A 20,707-nucleotide genomic window follows, 5' to 3' on the forward strand; every position below is an offset into this window, starting at 1 on the left:
CACGTGGGGCTTTCTAAAACGTTAACGTCTAATTTTCTAATCAGATATCAGGCAACTCAGGGGTGTGTCCAGGATGGTACGTTGTGGGGAAATCTGAATATTTAATCACAAATAAATACAGTGTAGAAAGTAGGTGGATGATTTTCAGTGTTTAAACATTAGTTTTCATTAATCAACTAATTTTCCAAGGAGCGAAACACATACTTATATAATTGCCCCCATATAAAAGTCATGTCCCCGCTTAAGTAACACAAAGGTTTTAGGATACCATTATTATCAACATCACGTTGTTAGATGATAATTATTGATTCATTAACCTGTACGTCACTTTTACTTTGCTGCTGGAGATTATTTTACTTACTGAGCTATATATTTCTGATTGGTAGTAAAATATGCAATATAATAATTAACTACAGCTTTAAAATAAACAGCAGCCTACAAGATTTGCAAGTAAAATAAAAATAGAATATAGAACTATATTCTATCACCAGCCCTATGCTTTTGTCCAGTGACATTATGATTAACAGTACTACAATTATTCAGTAATACTTATGTAGTTATGACCACGTGTGAATAAATACCTGATTAGAAGGAGAAAGGAAAAAAAAATATTTTTTTAATCAAATCTTTTTTTTAATTATTATTTTATTATATTTTAGTTGTTTATTTTTATTTACTGCTACTGGGATTATGGTTGATCTGAGCTGTCCTAACTCAAAATGCTGCAATGCAATTTCAAAGTAAGTGGAAACAAGTGATGTTAAATCGAGATTTTGAGATTAATAACCTGAAACTCTGACTTACAGATGGCAAAAATAAGTAAATAAATGAATCAGTCTCTCTCACACATATACACAAACACACGCACATACAAATCAGATTTGGAAACAAGCTTCCATAGCTTATAGCAAGGTATTGCTAATTTCCCAGCCATTTTCTCTTATCAGCTTCTTGGGTTCTGCCACCATCTTTGCCGTTCGTGAAATCTCCCTTAAACTTCAGTCCAAGATGTATTTGAGTGATACTGAAATTAATTTAGGTCAGTGTTCAAAATAGTTAAATATCACGATGGGTGGCAAGTCGTGCTTCTAGAAGGATTCTGGCACAATCAAAAGTGAACTTTCAGGTAGCTCTGCATTTCCAACAAGCATATCATGCTAACAGACTTCACATAGAAAGCTGCAGTCACTCACAGAAGCTTTTCATTATTTTGATTCCCTGCTTTTCATTAGTTTTGCACCAATAAATAGTATTAAACTAATTAGGAAGATTAGATACGAGGGCTCAGAGTAACAGAGCAGTAGCCTGGGTAGCATGGAGGAGGGAGATGAGGAGGAGGAGAAGGAGGATGATTTAAGTCAGACGAGAATAACGGTGCAGACATTTGACGCCTAATTTGGTTTTTTGGGCGGGGAGCAGCTCGTCTGAGCTACTAGAAGATCCAGCCAGGGGGCTGAGGACCTGCAATCGTCGGCTCTCCTACCACTTGCATGTTCTCAGGAGCTGAGAGCAGCAGCAGCAGCAGCAGCAACGAAAAGCAGAAAGGAAACTTCCCGCTGTGGTGTTTTTGCGATCAAGGTAGGCGTTTTGAGAAGTGTACAGGAAAGTTCACAACACACAGTGGTAGACTTTACTGAGAAGAATTGATTACTTAGTCTACACTTTTATTTTGAAAATCTACAGGCTTTCGACGAATTAGAATTTTCCACCACGAGGAGTAACTTTAAATATCCAGATGTTTTACTAAATATTATCGCGTAGTTCGATTTTTCAAAAGAAAATGTTTGTTATATGTTTTTGAGACTATATAAAAGACTGCAGTGTGGTGTGTTTCTGTGGTTGGAGCAGGGTGTGGCAAGTGGCACTCCCACTTTACTGTCAATGAATGAACTGCATGAGACTAAAACAGAGCTGTCAAACTTACATGTTTTACTTTACAAAGGGGTTACATTCTCCTTTTACCTATTCCCTGATATGCCTAAATATTTCTTCTTCTTCTTTTTAAAGTTTTTCCTTTAATTTTAATTAAGAGATGTGGCTTTTGTTGAGTGAAGAGAAGAGAAGCAAAATGTGATCCTCACTGTACCTTTTATCAGAAGGATTTTGTGCCTCGACTACTTAGGCATTTGCTGAAAAAATCCTATCAACCTTTCAAAACGCAGTACTCAGTTTTGAATACACTGACATCATGCTCTGACTTGCACATACTGAAATTGTTGGCCAACAGTGTTCATCTTGTGCCTCCATCTCTGTAAGTGGATTATAGGTGAAATTGAGTAACTAATGTTGTGTCATGGCAACAAAACAAGGACACCACATGACCTCTCTGCTGGGACACTGAAACATTCGTTTCCTGAACATCTTGACATGATAGTACATCTTAACATTTGTGTGTGCGTGTGATATGTGTAAAACGACTGTGCAGAGGAGCATGATGCTGTCACATCCTGATATAATCTATTTTCTATTTTCAGCATCTCTTGCAATTAAGGAAGCCCCCCACCCCTTGTGATTTCCATGCTGTGCTGTGCGACGACACTTTTTCCACGCTTTTTTCTCTATCATGACTATTTTTCTCTCCTTTATTCTTTCCTGATTCAATTCCACAAGTAGCAAAGCAATGGCAGTAGGAGTAGCGGGACTGATTTTTCCATTACGACCCTCCATATTCATTTATTTTGAGTGGTTTACACAAAGCATAATCGGTACCCTGACTCTCAGGCTGGGTTGGGACTTTTGAACAGGGGGGGAGAAAGAGGACAACTGATGGAAAAGAGAGGGAGTAGCCAGCCACCAAATGAGACCACGAGGAGGAAAGCAAGGAAAGAAAAAGAGAAGAAAAGACAAAACTTGGCAAACATGACAAAGTTACCAGTTGTTCAGCAGCAGCCAGACTGCAGCACATCTGGAACCCATGAGTAACTTGGAAAATTTTTATAAGAAATAGGGGAGGAGGTAGAAAGAGAAACGAGGAGTGGTGAAAGCAAGGGGCCTTGTAGTGACTCAGCCTTCAGCTATTCCACTCCATCACTGTGTTTAAACTATGTGTCCTTCTGTGGCCAAGGCACAGGGCTTCCCCCGTGTTCCCCTCCTCCTAGGGTGAAGTGAGTCACCCTGAATCAGTTTGCATGGTCTTTTTTTTCCATTTCTCTCTTTTTGTCCACTTCTTTGTCTTGATACCTCACCACCAGTTTAGATTTTCACCTCCTCGTCCATGACTGTGTCATAGATGTTTAATAGGACTAATGTAAACAGGCCTTTTCTCCATGTTTATAACTGTCTCTCTGTGTAAGCTGTGTAAGGAGAGGAGCACTTGTGGAGCCAAGCAGGCAATAGGTGTCATGAGGGGAAGGGAGGAAAGGGAGGAAAGGCAGCCAGTGTTGCCAGAGTGAATCTGAGCTGTGAAATGTTAGCTGTGGAAAAAAAAAAACAAGGAAACAAATCCAACCCCCCAAAACACCACTGTAGATCAGCTGCTATATAGAATTTTCCTAAAAGCATTAGCAAGCACAATGACAGGATATGAACTCTTCTGTAAGTTGACTAATCTTGTCAACCTTGCAGTGCAGTGCAGCTGCCCAACCAGTTGCAGTTTGAGGTAAATTATATTATCTGGAAAATACTTGCATACAGATCGCTAAAAGCATTTTGTAAGTAATTTTTGGTATGAAGTCTGGAGATAACACTAGTACTAATTATTTTGGGTGGAAGGCTGAGCAATAAAATTGAGCAAACGGTAAGAAGGATGAGGGATAAGTGTACCAAAAGATATAAGGCAAAAACAGCGATGCTGTGTTTTGTATCAATTTGTATCAAGTTAAGTACTTTTTGAGTGAAAACGTTGCATTCAGCTCTGTCATGGCAATTTTGTTTTCTGACATTTTAAAGTGTGCCTAGCTGATTTCCAGCTCTGTAGCTTTGTAAAATTAACAGAAAAGCTGTTTGACTTCTACCATAGAGCCACTCTCTTCCCTTGCAAACAGAAGGTTTGAACATTTAGTGGGTGGGGCTTCTGAGCCTGAGCTGTCTGGAGCTCGAGCTTTCGTCTGAAAAGGATTACCACTAAAAATGGTGACCTGATTATTTGAAGTGTTGACCACTTTAACATGTGCATCCACCATTGTGACAGTATGACACCCCAACCCCTGTGGATTTGTAATCTTCTGCGTTGAAGCGTTAAGTTTGGCATTCTGGTCATGTGGATGCTGTGGTTAAATCAAACCTTCATTTACTAAATGAACACTTGCCAATCTGAGGAAGACTCAAAGTAGAAATTAAGAGTATAAACACACTTTATACTGTCACCCAAAAAAGTAAGATTATAATAAAATAATAGTGCATTCATTCTCTTCATCATTAAAAATGTTTTTCATTGTCTAGTCATTGTAAAATGCTAATTTTAATAGTCGACATAATCGTGACTAGTCGACTAATCGTGGCAGCCCTAGATGACAGACAGGGGTCTGGGGAGTTTGTAGCATAACACCCATCTCTGAGGACATGACTATTGAGCAATGTCTGAAAGGAAGAGGCTGCACTTGGTACTTCAATTCTGTTGTGAGAAAATGTCTGGAGCTTGTATGAGACATAAACTACCAGAGAAATTAAAATGGTGTGTTCACCAGCTGATTTGACCAGATGTGAATGGGCTGTGACCACAGTGAACTCATTATTTGCAGTTTCGAATTGGGTTTTTAGGATTTGAGTTGTTGTTTAAGTCATTCATGAAAATACAACGGTAGAATTGTTCCACTCAGAAACTGGTATGTAGTCGGATGAACCCTGTTTGCGCACAGGTTGCTGGTCTCGCATAGTTGTCTCTTATATTTCATCTAGAGCCATAAAAAGTTGCATGAGACTCTAAAACACCACTTACTAATCATTATCTTTTTCTTCTTACAGATTTGTCTGCTTGACAGAGGAAACGCCCACAAATAAGAGGAAACTTTTCTGCTTCTCTCATCGCCCAATTCACCTCTCATTATGGCTATAGTCCTCCACTCCAGCCCTCTGCTGTGGACACGGCTGGCAGCCCTGGCTTTCTCCTGTGTGGCATTCTCTGTGGCCGTGCATGGTGCCCAACTCGTGCACGGCACCGGAGACTGGTGCATCTTCTGCTGGGCCTTCAGCTTTGCCGGCACTCTGCTCGTGATTCTGGTGGAGCTCTTCGGCCTGCAGACCAAAGCCCCTGTTTCCTGGAAGAACTTCCCTATCACCTTTGCCTGCTACGCTGCCCTACTCTGTTTGTCCGCCTCTATCATCTTCCCACTCTACTTCCTCAAGGGTTTATCGGGCTCCAGTTCGGTCCGCGACTACCGTATCGTGGTAACCGTCTTCTCCTGCTTGGCTACCATTGCTTACATAAGTGAGGTGAGCATCAGCAAGGCGCGTCCGGGTGAGGTGGCCGGCTACATGGCCACAGGACCTGGACTATTGAAAGTCTGTGAGACCTTCGTGGCCTGCGTCATCTTCGTCTTTGTGAGTGACCCCGTGTTGTACGACCGTCACGATGCACTGAAGTACTGCATGGCCGTGTACTGCATCTGCTTCATCCTGTCAGCAGCCATCATCCTGCTCTGTATAGGCGAGTGTACCGGGTGCTTGCCTTTCCCATTCCCCCGGTTCCTGTCAGCCTACGCCATGCTGGCCGTGGTCCTCTACCTGTCAGCAACCATCATCTGGCCTATCTTCAACTTTGACCCCAAACACGGTGGGGATAAAAATAGGCCATACAACTGCAGCTCACAACCGGGGTTGTGTTTGTGGGATAAGCGCATGGCAGTGGCTGTACTCACCGGTGTCAACTTCATCCTCTACCTGGCAGACCTGATCTACTCCACCCGTCTAGTATTTGTCAATGCTTAAAAAACAGGAAATCACGCTAGCAGTATGCTCCAAATAAAATTTAATTTGCCCACTTTGACAAAGGCTTTGGAATTGCTGTCTCTTTTATTGCTACAAGCAAATGGTGGCATACTCAGTCTAGCACTCTGATCACTTTAATGGTATCACTTGAGGACAAGCCGTGATAGGAGACTAGAGAACAAACTTTAGCATGATAGCACAGCTGAGACAAATCCTGTGTGACTCAATTTGTTGTTTTAAATTTGCCCTTAAAATAATATGATTTGACTTTTGCTAGAACCAGACAGAAGGAGAAAAGCATGCCCTATGGCCCAAGCTGCCCTAACTGTGCAGTGGTAAATATGGAAATGCATTTAAAAAAAGAAAAAAAAAACAAAAGAGAGTGTGCTCAAACCATGAATGAAGCTTTTCATAGGTAGAGATTGACATATTCGGCTGGTCAAAACACAGATCTTGCGCTCTTTTTGGCCCGAAACGTTAAAAATTAGCCCTGAAACCTTGCCGAATTAATTTTGTGTGAAGTATACTGCATGACTGAATTTCTTAGAGAGAAAGTGAGAGAGAGAGAGAGAGAGAGAGAGAGAGAGGGGAGGAGTTGGAAGCAAGTTAGTGGTTGTGTCTACACATACAACAATATGACTTTCTGTTCATGTATTGGGGCATGTAAATGGCAAATATTTGCTTCCAGTCACCCAAATAGACTCTTATCTTTTATATAGAGACCTGAATGTGATTGCTGGAATCTGCTGATATTACTCAAAATTTTTAATGGTAGATCAGTTCCCATTTTTATACAGAAAATACATTTTTCATGTATGCAGGGATGCTTTGGATAGTAGTAATCTACCAACAGATTTCCCAAAAGAAGGCCACGTCTTATTTACATGCTGTGTTCATGTAAATAAGACAGAAAAATAAAAACAAAGCTAATGTTGAGTTTTTGTTTGATACTTTTGGCAGAGTGTATGTCAAAAGTGTATATATAAAAAGAAAATCAGTGAACATTTCAGATTAACTGTTACAGAAAATATTGCAGTGCCATGTGACTGACTTTTGTGGCCTTTTTTTTAAATGGCATCATTAAACTTCATTGCAGTACACAAAGCAGCTGACAGGGTTGCATCAGTCAGTCATTTCTTTAAATTCATATCCCAACAATTCAACCACTTAAAGAAGTGATGAATTGGTTTACATGATGTTAAAGATGATTGGTAGGCTAGCTTTTGCTCTTGTTATGGAATGTGCATATCTGTGAGCTATAATCTATTGTAAGAACATATATGGATTTAAAGAAACAAGAAAAACATATAGTCAAAGTGCACGTATTAATGTTTTCATTGTGTGTTTATATTTCTGGTGTCTCCAAATATCCAAGAACCTACTAATGCTGGTCCCTCACAGCTAAGGTTATATTCATTACATCTATTTGTTTTGTACTGCTTATAGAAATCTAATAAAAAGGTTTCTCTCAGTCTAGATGTTCTTAGGATTGTAGTCTTTACATTTTTTATACTTTGCTGTTCCAAGTGTGGAAACCGCATCAGTGTTGAAGGAAAATGTATTCCAGTGTTTCAATAAATCCACATGATTAACAGATGTTTGTGTGTTACTTTCATGTTTTTATGCTTTGGTTTAGTCCCCATATGATCCAATTTGAACATTTTATTTAACTCTAAACTTATTTTTAGCCACCCTGTTGGTGTAGCTCCTCTTCTTAGTCAAGGCTGAAAAATGCCAACGTCTATTAGAAGCTGCAAAATCTGGTATAGATATTTAATACTAAGTGTGTGACACACACACATAGGAAAATAACTGGTAAATAAGTAGGTACCTGTCCAAATGGAAACAGCCAGGGTTTAAAGCAAGAGCCCAAAAAAATCAATACCTTCAGTGGCAACACAGGGCTGGCTCCAAAAGTGAGTCCCACAACCAACTCTAATGTTAATACCTCCACCTTTCCAGCCAAAAAAAAACAGCGTGTTGGTCTAAAGAGCTTGGAAAGAAAGCAACTGAACTTCTTTGAGTTTCTTGAGTTTCTATTTAAAACTGAGGTGAAACGCCATTGTAATGGAGAATGTCACTTTAAGAGGGATGGACTTGACCTCCTGACTATGAATAATGAAGATGATAAGGTGCTGACTCTATGAATCCACAATCTCAACAGGGTTGTCCGATAAGAACAGATGGCTTATCCACAAAATCCACTGCCACTCAGGTATCTGCCGTTCACTCATTTATTTAACAAGAATCCGAGGTACACATCCATAATGTGAGTGAGGGGATTTAACAGGCTGTAAAATGCTATATGCATTGTGTTGAAGTGATGGTGTGGTTTCTGTTGGAAAGAACATAAAAGTCTTCCATGATTATGTGAACAGAGTGAATTAAATGTGTAATACAACAATACAAACAATACTGGGTAGTGGAACGTTCAACCAAAATAAGGGAGTATCAACAAATGCTAATTTTACTATTTGCATAAACCCTAACTAGGCACTTTACACTATAGCCAACATGAGAAATTAGTGACGGTCCCTTAATGACCGCATGGCAGAGGCTGCTTGGGCAGTAACATTCAGTAAACAAAGTGTGCGCCAAGGATTTAAACAAGGGAGGATAATGGCTGCAGCAAAGAACAAACAGGATAAACACAGAAACTTACAGTCTCATGGACGCACACTGCTAACAGCACAAGGAACGAAAATCCACACGGTGAGTAAAACTCTACTGACTCTCCCCACCTGCAGCTCCGACCGAACTCTGCGTCGAAGTGTGTGCGTAATGATGAGGTAGAATTGTGTCTTCTGATTGGTGAAGAGGATGGGTTGCCTCACCGCTCACAGCTGTATGCTGATATATTTACTCGGCAGATGTGGCTCTGTTCGTCGGTTCAGCCGATGGGCTGGCCTTTTGTACAGCCGCCCCCAACTTTGCGGGGCAAAGGTGCACTTCACTCAGGAAGGTCAGGCAGTAGACTCCGGTGGAAGAGCTGTGAGTCTGATGAGTCGAGCCACTGGTCGGGTGTATGTCTTGTCTCCAACCTGTATCTGAACTTTCCGAACCCTGCCATCTGCTCCAGGGATGACTTGGATGACCTTACCAACTGGCCATATGGCACGAGGGAGCTGCTGGTCCACAATGAGAACGATAGTGCCAACAGTCAACTCATCTCTTTCCTGCTGCCATTTATGCCGCATCTGGAGTGAAGGTAGATAATTCCGGATGTAGTGGATCCAGAATTGATCCGCCAAGGCTTGACACTGCCTCCACCTACAACGACTCAGGAGTTCTGCTTCTGGGTAGACGACCTGTGGCATACTGGAATCAGGCCGCCCCATCAACAACATGTTGGGAGTGATTGGATCAGCATCTGCTATGTCTGAGGAGACATAACCTAGCGGCTTAGAGTTGATGATGCTCTCTACCTTGCTGAGTATCGTCCTAAAGACTTCCTCAGTGACATGCTGCAAGCCGAGAATGGTATGCAGCGCAGACTTGATGGAACGAGCCTCCCGTTCCCAGGAACCACCGAAATGTGGAGCCTATGGAGGGTTGAAACAAAAATGAATCTGCTGGCTGGCCAACTGTGACTTCAGAGCTGGGCCGAGGGCGTTGAAAGTCTCCTGGAGTTCAGAGCTACCACCTTTGAAGTTGGTACCTTGATCCGACAGTAGTTCGAAGGGCTTCCCACGTCTCGCGATGAAACGACGCAGTCCCATCAGGAATGAGTCAGTGTCCATGCTGGCAAGCAGATCAAAGTAGACTGCATGGGTGGTTAGGCATTTGAAGATGATCCCCCACCGTTTCTCGGTACGCCGCCCCATCTTGACAAGGTATGGACCAAAGCAGTCCACCCCAGTTGAATAGAAGGCTGGGCGATGAAGTCTTAAACTGGATGAGGGAAGGTCAACCATCTTGGGAATGACCGGCTGACTGCGCCACCTCCTGCATTCAGGACAGTTGTACTGGTGCTTCCGGATGGTCTCTTGTCCTCGAAGTATCCAGAACCTGCGCCGGAGCTCAGCAAAGACCCTCTCGGAGCCTGGGTGAACAAGCCTGCGATCACAATCCTGGATGATGTGCTTTGTAATAAAATGCTGAGGGTCAAGAACGACAGGATGCAAGATGTCTTGACTGAGGGTTTCACATCTGCGAAGCCCCCCCCCCACGGATCAGTTGAACCTCTGGGTCATACTAAGGAGCTAAGGCAAGTAGGCGACTGCTGGCAGCTACCGGTTTGTGAGATGACAGCCGAACAAAATCTTCAGGAAAACTGTCTTCCTGTACCTTCTGGAGGAATGCTAGTTCTGCTTGCCAGTAATTCTCTGCTGTGGGTGTTGAGTTGGCAGCTGTCCCGTGGACAGCTCGAACGTAATCTTCAGGCAAGTCCTGGAAGCCACCGAAAGAAGCAACATCAGAAGCTATCCTTCCGCAGCTCTGATGAATCATCAAGGGAAATGTGGTTCGGGAGCTCTGGGCAGTATGATGCCATCTGCCAGAGAAAAGGTGGGCCCCGGCGCGACCGATGATGAGCGGTGAGCTGCGAGAGCAGTAATCCCCGAGTGATGTCGTCGGCAGGATATCTCCACAGGCCCCCTTCAGTTAGCTCTTGAATATCTGGAGCCTGGGATTGGGACTGGAGCCAGTTCAGGACTGTAGTGGAGTCTGTCCAATAGACAATGCTTGAGATACAAAGGGTGAGTTCCCTCTTGAGAACGGCAGCAAGCTGGGCTCCCACATGAGCAGCACAGAGCTCCAACCTCAGAATGGACTGTTGACGGACGGGAGCAAATCGAGATCAGCGCGGCTAGGAAGGCTACCTGGATTCCCCCCATATGATCTTCCGTCCTAAGGTAGGCTACAGCTCCATATGCCTTCTCAAATGCATCGGAGAAGATGTGGATGCTCTGCTTGCAAAGGGATAGGTCTGTCTCTGGCTGCACATAACAACGTGGCAGGGAGACATCAGGGAGCTGAATCAATTCACTTTCCCATGCATGCCACAGCTTCAGCAGGTCGATTGGCAGATTCGGATCATCCCAGTCTCTCCTTTTCCGCCAGAGATGCTGCATCAGGATTTTGGCCCGAGTGGTGTAAGGAATGAGGAGGCCAAGCGGATCATACTGCTTGGCCAGAACCCAATAGATGTTGCGCATTGTGGGCTCCACCAACTGCTCGGTGTGCCAAATCTGATATCTGAGCTCATCAGACTGACAGTGCCATTGCAGGCCCAGAGTCCGCTTTGGTACATCAGTCCCATTGGGGGAAAACCACAGTTCACTGCTCTGTGAGTCTGATCCAGGTGGCATATGACTGATGAGTTCTGGGTAGTTAGAAGCCCACTGTCGTAATTCGAAGCCACTGGTGAGCAGCAACTGCTGGATTTTGTTGACCAGTTGCTGGGCTTCAGGAAATGATGCGAAGCTCTGGAGGAGATTGTCAACGTAGAAACATTTCTCTACTGTGTGACGGGTATCTTCGCTGGGGCTGCTGTGATCCAGAACGTGCTGCTGCAGAGCATTGGTGGCACAGCAGGGATGTCGCCCTGAAAGGCAACACCTGCCATTCGTAGACATCTGGTTGCCTCGTGCAATCCATCTCTCCAGAGGAAACGGAGGAAAGGCTTGTCCTGAGTCAAGAGGTGGACCTGGTGAAACATCCCCTTGATGTCACTGCTCACCGCAATGGGATACTCCCGGAAGCGAAGTAACACACCCAGGAGCATCCAGCCCAGGGTAGGACCAGCTAGGAGATGCTGATTCAGGCTGGTACCATTGTGCACAAAAGAACAGTTGAATACAATGCGATCCTTGCCAATATGATGAACCATGTGGTGTGGTATGTACCAGGTGTTGCCATCTATATCCATGTCCGCGATGGTCAGTTTACTCACATAGCCTGCATCCACCAGCTTCTGAATTTCCTGGTTATAGGTGGCTGCTCGTACAGGCTTCTTCAGGAGGCGCTTCTCCGTGGCTCGCATGTGACCCAGGACAGAGTCCTTAGTGGAATGAAGCAGGACTGGTTCCTCTTTCCACAGCAACGGGGCGGCATATCGGCATATCTTCTCCTCTAGCATCTTGACAGCCATGGTATCTTGTTTTGAACGTGTGGCCACTTTCTCATTCTGGTATGGGAGAACATCCATCTGCCAGAGCTTGGCTACATTACTGAGAAGTTCAGCACTGGGAGTCAGGGTGCTTGTGAGTAGACACTGAGGAGTGGAGGCTTGATGTAGAAGAACCTTGGCTGGACCCTGCAGAGTCCAACCCAGCCGTGTCTTGAGTGCAGCTGGTCCTCCCCATGGACCCAGATGTACAGGCTCTATTGGAGTCAGGAGATGTGGGTAGTCAGAGCCAATCAGCAATAATGGTTGAGCTTGGTGGAACGAATGAAGTGGAAGACCTCACAGGTGGTGGTAGGACCTTTGCAGTGCTGGATGTGAGTGTTTGGCGAGCCCAAGCTCAGTGGCATCTTGGATCCGGAACCGTTTCCAAGGGCTATAGAGAAGGAAACGGAATGTCCTTCCACCGTTCTAATGTTTGTCGGATGGTTCAAAGCGCCAACTCCTCCCTCATTCCCTGAAGGCCCAGCTCTTGGGCAGCACTGTGAAGAAGGATTGTGCGCTCTGACCCATCATCAAGGATGATTGAGGGTCCTCTTCTGGACAGAGATCTCCGATGTTATTCCCGGGATGTGCTGGAGCCACTCGCCTAGCTTGGGAGTCACCGCACCTAGTGCTCCAATTACCACGGGGACCACCGTTACCTTCACCCTCCATATCCTCTCGAGCTCTTCTCTGAGCCCTTGGTATTTCTCCAGCTTCTCGTGTTCCTTCTTGCTTCCTCCTTTGTCAGATAGAGAAGGAAACGTTCCACCGTTCTAATGTTTGTCAGATGGTTCAAAGCACCAACTCCTCCCTCATTCCCTGAAGGCCCAGCTCTTGGGCAGCACTGTGAACCGCTTTCAGAACCGCTACATCGATCACTACGGCCGTCTTCTTCTGTTTGTCTACCACCACTATGTCCGGTTGGTTAGCCACCACCATTTTGTCCGTCTGTATGTGGAAGTCCCACAGGATCTTAGCTCGGTCATTCTCCACCACCCTTGGGGGCATCTCCCATTTTGACCTCGGGACTTCCAGGTTATACTCGGCATGCCTTCATATTTATCTGTCTCGGTCATGTCTGCGGTAGGCTTGCTTAGCATAGGGGGTCTAGCCTTAGGACCCTTACTGGATGCAGACGCCCCAGGCAGGAATCGAACTTGCGATATATATATATATATGTGTGTGTGTGTGTGTGTGTGTGTGTATATATCTATATATATGTGTATATATCTATATATGTATATATATGTGTGTGTGTGTGTGTGTGTATATATATATATATATATATATATATATATATATATATGTATATATATATATATACATACATACATACACGCCTTTGGAACAGAGGATCGCAAGTTCGATTCCTGCCTGGGGCGGCTGTGTGTGTGTGTATATATATATATATATATATATATATATATATATATATATATATATATATATATATATATATATATATATATATATATGATGCATGTACCCATCACCTCTCTTCTCAGAGATTCCTTTCAGCTTTGTGCTAACCCCAGGGTGTGAATCAGTGACAACTGTCACAACGACTGTAAATTTTTGACCACTGGAGGCTGCAATTCTGTTATGAGAACAAGTCTGGAGCTTTCATGAGACATAAACTACAAGAGAAATAAAAGATGGCGCGCTCACCAGCTGATTTGACGAGATGTAAATGGACTGTGATGGGTTTGACCACAGTGAACTCATTATTTGTAGTTTTGCGTTTTCACCATTTCATTTGTTTTAGCCATTCATGAAAATACAAAGGCATCATTGTTTCACTCAGAAATTATTATGTAGGAGGACTGACTCTCTTTGGGCACAGACTGCTGGCCTCACATAGTTATAGCTTGTATTTCATCTGGAGCCATAAAAAGTTGCATCAGACTCTAGAATACCACTAATCATTTTCTTTTTCTTACAATTTTCTCTGCCTGACAGAGGAAACTCCAACAAATAGGAGGAATCTGTTCTGCTTCTCTCATCGCCCAATTCACCTCTCATCATGGCAATAGTCCTCCACTTCAACCCTCTGCTGTGGACACGGCTGGCAGCCCTGGCTTTCTCCTGTGTGGCATTCTCTGTGGCTGTGCATGGTGCCAGGACCATCCCCATCATCGGAGACTGGTGCATCTTCTGCTGGGCCTTCAGCTTTGCCGGCACTCTGCTCGTGATTCTGGTGGAGCTCTTCGGTCTGCAGACGAAAGTCCCTGTTTCCTGGAAGAACTTCCCTATCACCTTTGCCTGCTACGCTGCCCTACTCTGTTTGTCCGCCTCTATCATCTTCCCACTCTACTTCCTCAAACATTCCACAGGCCCCAGTACGATCCGCGACTACCGTATTGTGGCAGCCTTCTTCTCTTGCTTGGCTACCATTGCTTACATAAGTGAGGTGAGCATCAGCAAGGCACGTCCGGGTGAGGTGGCCGGCTACATGGCCACAGGACCTGGACTATTGAAAGTCTGTGAGACCTTCGTGGCCTGCATCATATTTGTCTTTGTGACTGATCCCGTGTTGTACGACCGTCATGATGCACCAAAGTACTGCATGGCTGTCTACTGCATCTGCTTCATCCTGTCAGCAGCCATCATCCTGCTCTGTATAGGCGAGTGTACCGGGTGCTTGCCTTTCCCATTCCCCCGGTTCCTGTCAGCCTACGCCATGCTGGCCGTGGTCCTCTACCTGTCAGCAACCATCATCTGGCCTATCTTCAACTTTGACCCCAGACATGGTGGGAATAGAGATAGGCCATACAGCTGCAGCACAGAATCGGGGTTGTGTTCATGGGATAAGCGCATGGCAGTGGCTCTACTCACTGCTATCAACTTCATCCTCTACCTGGCAGACCTGATCTACTCCACCCGTCTAGTATTTGTCAATGCTTAAAAAACAGGAAGTCAGGCTAGCAGTATGCTCCAAATAAAATTGAATTTGCCCACTTTGACAAAGGCTTTGGAACTGCTGTCACTGTTACTGCTGCAAGCATACTCAGTTTAGCACTCTGGTCACTTTAATGGAATCACTAGAGGACAAGTCGTGATAGGAGGCTAAAGAGCAAACTTTAGCATGATAGCACAGCTGAGACAAATCCTGTATGACTCAATTTGTTGTTTGAAATTTACCCTGAAAATGATATGATTTGACTTTTGCTAGAACCAGACAGAAGGAGAAAAGCATGCCCTATGGCCCAAGGTAACTGTGCAGTAGTAAATATGGAAATGCATTTTAAAAAACTCAAAAGAGAGTGTGCTCAAACCATGAACAAAGCTTTTCATAGGCAAAGATTGACATATTCGGCTGGTCAAAACACAGATCTTGCGCTCTTTTTGGCCTGAAACTTTAAAAATTAGCCCTGAAACCTTGCCGAATTTAATTTTGTGTGAAGTATACTGCATGACTGAATTTCTTAGAGAGGAAGAGAGAGAGAGAGAGAGAGAGAGAGAGAGAGAAGGGAGGAGTTGGAAGCAAGTTAGTGGTTGTGTCTACACATACAACAATATGACTTTCTGTTTATGTGTTGGGGCATGTAAATGGCAAATATTTGCTTCCAGTCACCCAAATAGACTCTTATCTTTTATATAGAGACCTGAATGTGATTGCTGGAATCTGCTGATATTACTCAAAAATCAATTCCCATTTTAATACAGAAAATACAGTTTTCATGTATGCAGGGATGCTTTGGATAGTAGTAATCTGTCAACAGATTTTCCAAAGGAAGATTCAAAAAAATGCTGTGTGCATGTAGAAAAGACAGAGTGGAATAAAAACAACGATAATGTTGAGTTTTTGGGTTCTAGCAATTAGTCTTTTTTTAAGTTCATGATATCAACACTTCAATGATTTAAAGAAGTTATGAATTGGTTTACATGATGTTAAAGATGATTGGTAGCCTAGGTTTTGCTCTTGTTATGGAATGTGTGTGTCTGCGAACTACAATCTATTGTAAGAACATATCTGAAAAAAACAAGGAAAGCATATAGTCAAAGTGCACGCATTAATGTTTTCATTGTGGGTTTATATTTCTGGTGTCTCCAAATATCAAAGAACCTACTAATGCTATGTCAGTTTGTGTGGTACTGCTCATAGAAATCTATTAAAAAAGGTTTCACTCCGTCTACATGCTCTTAGGATTGTAGTCTTTACATTTTTTATACTCTGCTGTTTCAAGTGTGGAAACCGCATCGGTGTTGAAGGAAAATGTATTCCAGTGTTTCAATAAAACCACATGATTAACAGATGTTTGTGTGTTACTTTCATGTTTTTATGCTTTGGTTTATTTAAAGCTCCTGTATGGTCCAATTTGAACATTTTATTTAACTCTAAACTTTTTTTTAGCCACCCTGTTGGTGTAGCTTTGTCATGTCACAATGTGAGTCAATCCCCTTGTAAGTCAAGACTGAAATATGTCAAAGTTTATTAGAAGCTGCAGAATCTGGTATAGATATTTAATATTAACTCATTCACTGCCATTGACGTCTATAGACGTCAATGGCAGTCAACGTAAGTTGAACTGAAGCCCACCAGCAGTAAAAGTAGACCTGCAAGGAGGTGCAGGGTTTGCGCACGTACGGGATTGCGCAGTGAGACAAAAATGTGGTGCAAGTCCTGTTGTGTTTCACTGCCAGCCATTTGAAAATGGCTGGCAGTGAATGAGTTAAGTGTGTGACACACACACATAGGAAAATAATTGGTAATATGAGTCAATAAATATACACATTTACCTGTCACAATGGAAACATCCAGGGTTTAATACAAGCTTGTATGACATAAACTACCAGAGAAATAAAAGCTGGTGTGTTTACCAGCTGATTTGACCAGATGCAAATGGGTTGTGATGTGTTTGATCACAGTGATGTCATATTTGCAGTTTCACTTTGTGTTTTCACCATTTCATTTGTTTTAGCCATTCATGAAAATACAAAGGCATCATTGTTTCACTCAGAAATTATTATGTAGGAGGACTGACTCTCTTTGGGCACAGACTGCTGGCCTCACATAGTTATAGCTTGTATTTCATCTGGAGCCATAAAAAGTTGCATCAGACTCTAGAATACCACTAATCATTTTCTTTTTCTTACAATTTTCTCTGCCTGACAGAGGAAACTCCAACAAATAGGAGGAATCTGTTCTGCTTCTCTCATCGCCCAATTCACCTCTCATCATGGCAATAGTCCTCCACTTCAACCCTCTGCTGTGGACACGGCTGGCAGCCCTGGCTTTCTCCTGTGTGGCATTCTCTGTGGCTGTGCATGGTGCCAGGATCATCCCCGGCACCGGAGACTGGTGCATCTTCTGCTGGGCCTTCAGCTTTGCCGGCACTCTGCTCATGATTCTGGTGGAGCTCTTCGGTCTGCAGACGAAAGTCCCTGTTTCCTGGAAGAACTTCCCTATCACCTTTGCCTGCTACGCTGCCCTACTCTGTTTGTCCGCCTCTATCATCTTCCCACTCTACTTCCTCAAAGGTTCTATGGGCCCCAGTACAATCCGCGATTACAGCATCATAGTAGCCGTCTTCTCTTGCTTGGCTACCATTGCTTACATAAGCGAGGTGAGCATCAGCAAGGCGCGTCCAGGTGAGGTGGCCGGCTACATGGCCACAGGACCTGGACTATTGAAAGTCTGTGAGACCTTCGTGGCCTGCATCATCTTTGTCTTTGTGACTGATCCCGTGTTGTACGACCATCACCATGCACTGAAGTACTGCATGGCTGTCTACTGCATCTGCTTCATCCTGTCAGCAGCCATCATCCTGCTCTGTATAGGCGAGTGTACTGGGTGCTTGCCTTTCCCATTCCCCCGGTTCCTGTCAGCCTACGCCATGCTGGCTGTGGTTCTCTACCTGTTAGCAACCATCATCTGGCCTATCTTCAACTTTGACCCCAGGCACGGTGGGAATAAAAATAGGCCATACAACTGCAACACACAATTGGGGTTGTGTTCATGGGATAAGGGCATGACAGTGGCTGTACTCACCGGTGTCAACTTCATCCTCTACCTGGCAGACCTGATCTACTCCACCCGTCTGATATTTGTCAACGCATGAGAAACAAGAAGTAAGGGTAGCAGTATGCTCCAAATAAAACTGAATTTGCCCAGTTTGTCCAAGGCTGTGGAACTGCTTTCAGTTATACTGCTGCAAGCAATTTGACTTTTGATAGAGGCAGACAGTAGGAGTTTTTAATGGCAGATCAGTTCCCATTTTAATACATTTTTTCATGTATACAGGAATGCTTATTATTTGGATTGTAATAAGCTATCAACAGATTTTCCAAAAGAAGACTCAAAAAATGCTGTGTGCATGGAAATAAGACAGAGGAACAAAAACAAAGATAGCATTGAGTTTTTGTTAGATATTTTTTGCACTATGGATACCCAAGAATAATTTTGGCATGCAGAGTGGAGCAGCCAGGGAATAGTACATGACCTGCTCTACCTCCTCGGCTACAGCCACCCTGATGTGATGCTGTCGTGTCAGTATGGACCAAAATTGAGGAATGTTTTCAACACATTGTTGATGTTATCTTTATATGTATTTAAGTAAATTATGGCAGTTCTTAAGGACAAAGGGCATTCAACCTGGGACTAGCAAGGTATGCCTAATAAAGCTTCCAGTGAGTGTATGCTTGCAGTTTAGGATTCCTCAGGATTGACTGTTAAAACTGATTTTCATTCATCAAATTCATGATTGTCCACTGAAATAGATGCAAAGCACCACGTTTTCCTAATCACTCTTCTGAAACCTGATTTTCTGTTAAACTCTGATCTCTAATTGTGCTGAATGTTCACAAAGTATATAAATGAATTAACTAAGTAAACTAACTGTCAATCAGCATCAGCTCAAAACACCACCTCTGTTCTCAGAGAGACTCCAGCTTTGTGCGGACCCCAGGATGTGAATCAGTGACAACTGTGATTCACACCAACTGTAAATGTTTGACCACTGGAGGCTACAAGGGGGGCAGAGTGGAAACTATGAATATTTAAGTTGCCTGTAAATCTATCGTCAGGAAACAAGACAGCGGTGACGCCCAATCGAGACACAATGACTTGTACATTATTTTTCTAAAGGAAATGTTGGATCATCTGGTCTGGGAATGTGGTGCTGTAGCTGCTGGCAAGATCAGAGTTAATAGGGCTTTACCATAAATCATGAACATGATGACTCAGCTTCAACCAGCCTAGACAGTTTTTAAAGTTTGGTTTACAGCATATATATGAGAAAAGTGGTCGGTAGATAAATAATATGAAGCTAAATTAACAGCTTTGTGTGATTAACCATGTTTATCATCCCGAGCAATATATCGTCATTAATGTGGACAGAACACAGAAGACTTTTTATGTTATCTTTATACCAGAAATGTCCCCTTTGGGATTTCAATTATACTGAAATTCGTGATCATCAAAATGTTGTTCTGCATTTTCTCTGTCATGTCACTTCGATGTTTTACCTGCACAGAATTTAACAAAAAAGACTCTTTACTAGGTCATCTGCTAATAGAGGAAAAGGACTCTGAGCTCATGCAAAAAAAGAGAGGTCAAGATGTTTACCAGTCTAGTCACGACTTGACTGGAGGCCAATCCTGGTCCAACTTCCTGCATGATGTAGTAACTTAAAGCCAGTATTGCTAAACGCTGATCAGTGTCTGGATTTTAAATGAAGGAGAAAAGAATAACTGTACTATTCTGCATTAAAAACACCTTTGCTGCAATGGTTTAGGGATTTTTAAAGTCTTAAAAATCTGTTTTGAATCAACAGATAAAAACAAATCAGACCCATCTTACTACTTTGATTTAACAAACGTTTCATTTCTGCACATTTTCATTTTAATAAAAGAAATATTGTGCAATCTGCAATAATTAAACATTACACATCTTAACTCTATTGTGTTTGTGTGTGTGTGATTTTTTACTCCATCTCGTATAAGTTTCATTTATAGGGACAAAGGTCCTGTGCAGATCAGCTTCCTTACCCTACGTTACTAAATTAATTCTTGGCCATCCCACTCTGACTCACAGGAAGAACAAAGAGTAAGTCAGCAGCACTACAATAGCTTGATACAATCTCAACTGAAAGAGGCCATAGAAAGAACTCTGTCTCTTACGCAGCATCATGTTTCCACTGGAAGAGCAGACGTGTTGTTCCAAACACTGCCAAGAGTTAAATGTGGAACAACAAGCACTTGAATGACAGCACAATACCTAACTGAGAACATGTGGCTAATTAACAGAGATGCACAGATGTGCTGAGAGCCTGAAATGTGCAGCAGTGCTGACATGCATACATTCTCATCTTCCTGAAACTGCTTGTACACAGCCTTCTGCTTGGCCCGAACCTGATTTTTTCCTGATTTTTAATGGCTAATAGCTGGTCAAGCTGTGTGTGTGTGTAACAAATTAAGTAATTTAAAGAAGTAAGTTTCCCAATATGCTCATTTGCTTTCAACATGTTTGTGTCCTCTGACTTTACACTGACCCTCTGCCGTGTTGAATTTAGCTTCTTGCTGCACAGTCTCATATCATCTTTTTATTTTAAAGGGGAACTTCAACACTTTACCACACATAAAAATCAGTGTGTTATAGAGCCTGTAAAGCACCAAGTCGTGTTTTTTATCAAAGGTTATGTGACGTCAGTCAAGAAACAGTCAAACACGAGACCCCCTCATAAAACCACAATTTGATCTCTTTTTACTTCCATTGGGGGATCAACAAAAAGT

The 20,707-nt window shown here is 43.1% G+C and overlaps 3 protein-coding genes across 4 annotated transcripts; all 3 read left to right on the forward strand.

Annotated features, from left to right (window-relative positions):
- The first annotated feature begins 1,424 nt into the window (after nt 1–1,424).
- On the forward strand, nt 1,425–7,461 carry LOC146553237 (myeloid-associated differentiation marker homolog). The gene is made up of 2 exons (XM_085255205.1): nt 1,425–1,578; nt 4,903–7,461. The coding sequence occupies exon 2, from the start codon at nt 4,984–4,986 to the stop codon at nt 5,863–5,865; it is 882 nt and encodes a 293-aa protein (XP_085111331.1). The 5' UTR covers nt 1,425–1,578; nt 4,903–4,983; the 3' UTR covers nt 5,866–7,461.
- A 572-nt stretch (nt 7,462–8,033) lies between these two features.
- On the forward strand, nt 8,034–16,209 carry LOC146553238 (myeloid-associated differentiation marker homolog). Of its 2 annotated transcripts, none has more exons than XM_085254904.1 (2): nt 8,034–8,080; nt 13,934–16,209. In XM_085254904.1, the coding sequence occupies exon 2, from the start codon at nt 13,998–14,000 to the stop codon at nt 14,877–14,879; it is 882 nt and encodes a 293-aa protein (XP_085111030.1). In that variant the 5' UTR covers nt 8,034–8,080; nt 13,934–13,997; the 3' UTR covers nt 14,880–16,209. The 2 variants fall into 2 exon arrangements, with proteins under 2 accessions (XP_085111030.1, XP_085111029.1); XM_085254903.1 differs by lacking the exon at nt 8,034–8,080 and adding an exon at nt 8,470–8,577.
- An 837-nt stretch (nt 16,210–17,046) lies between these two features.
- LOC146553239 (myeloid-associated differentiation marker homolog) lies at nt 17,047–18,149 on the forward strand. The gene has a single exon (XM_085254557.1). It carries the CDS (start codon nt 17,155–17,157, stop codon nt 18,034–18,036), a length of 882 nt encoding a protein of 293 aa, XP_085110683.1. The 5' UTR covers nt 17,047–17,154; the 3' UTR covers nt 18,037–18,149.
- Nucleotides 18,150–20,707: the final 2,558 nt, after the last annotated feature.

Source organism: Mchenga conophoros, linkage group LG18 (assembly GCF_057382185.1).
Source record: "Mchenga conophoros isolate Kocher_MC1m ecotype Shallow Benthic linkage group LG18, M_conophoros_male_GT1.1, whole genome shotgun sequence".
NCBI classification, from domain to species: domain Eukaryota; kingdom Metazoa; phylum Chordata; class Actinopteri; order Cichliformes; family Cichlidae; genus Mchenga; species Mchenga conophoros.

Bases quoted from the DNA above. Each gene is read 5' to 3' on its own strand.
- LOC146553239 (XM_085254557.1), top strand. From the start codon at position 17,155: ATGGCAATAGTCCTCCACTTCAACCCTCTGCTGTGGACACGGCTGGCA.
- LOC146553238 (XM_085254904.1), top strand. From the start codon at position 13,998: ATGGCAATAGTCCTCCACTTCAACCCTCTGCTGTGGACACGGCTGGCA.
- LOC146553237 (XM_085255205.1), top strand. From the start codon at position 4,984: ATGGCTATAGTCCTCCACTCCAGCCCTCTGCTGTGGACACGGCTGGCA.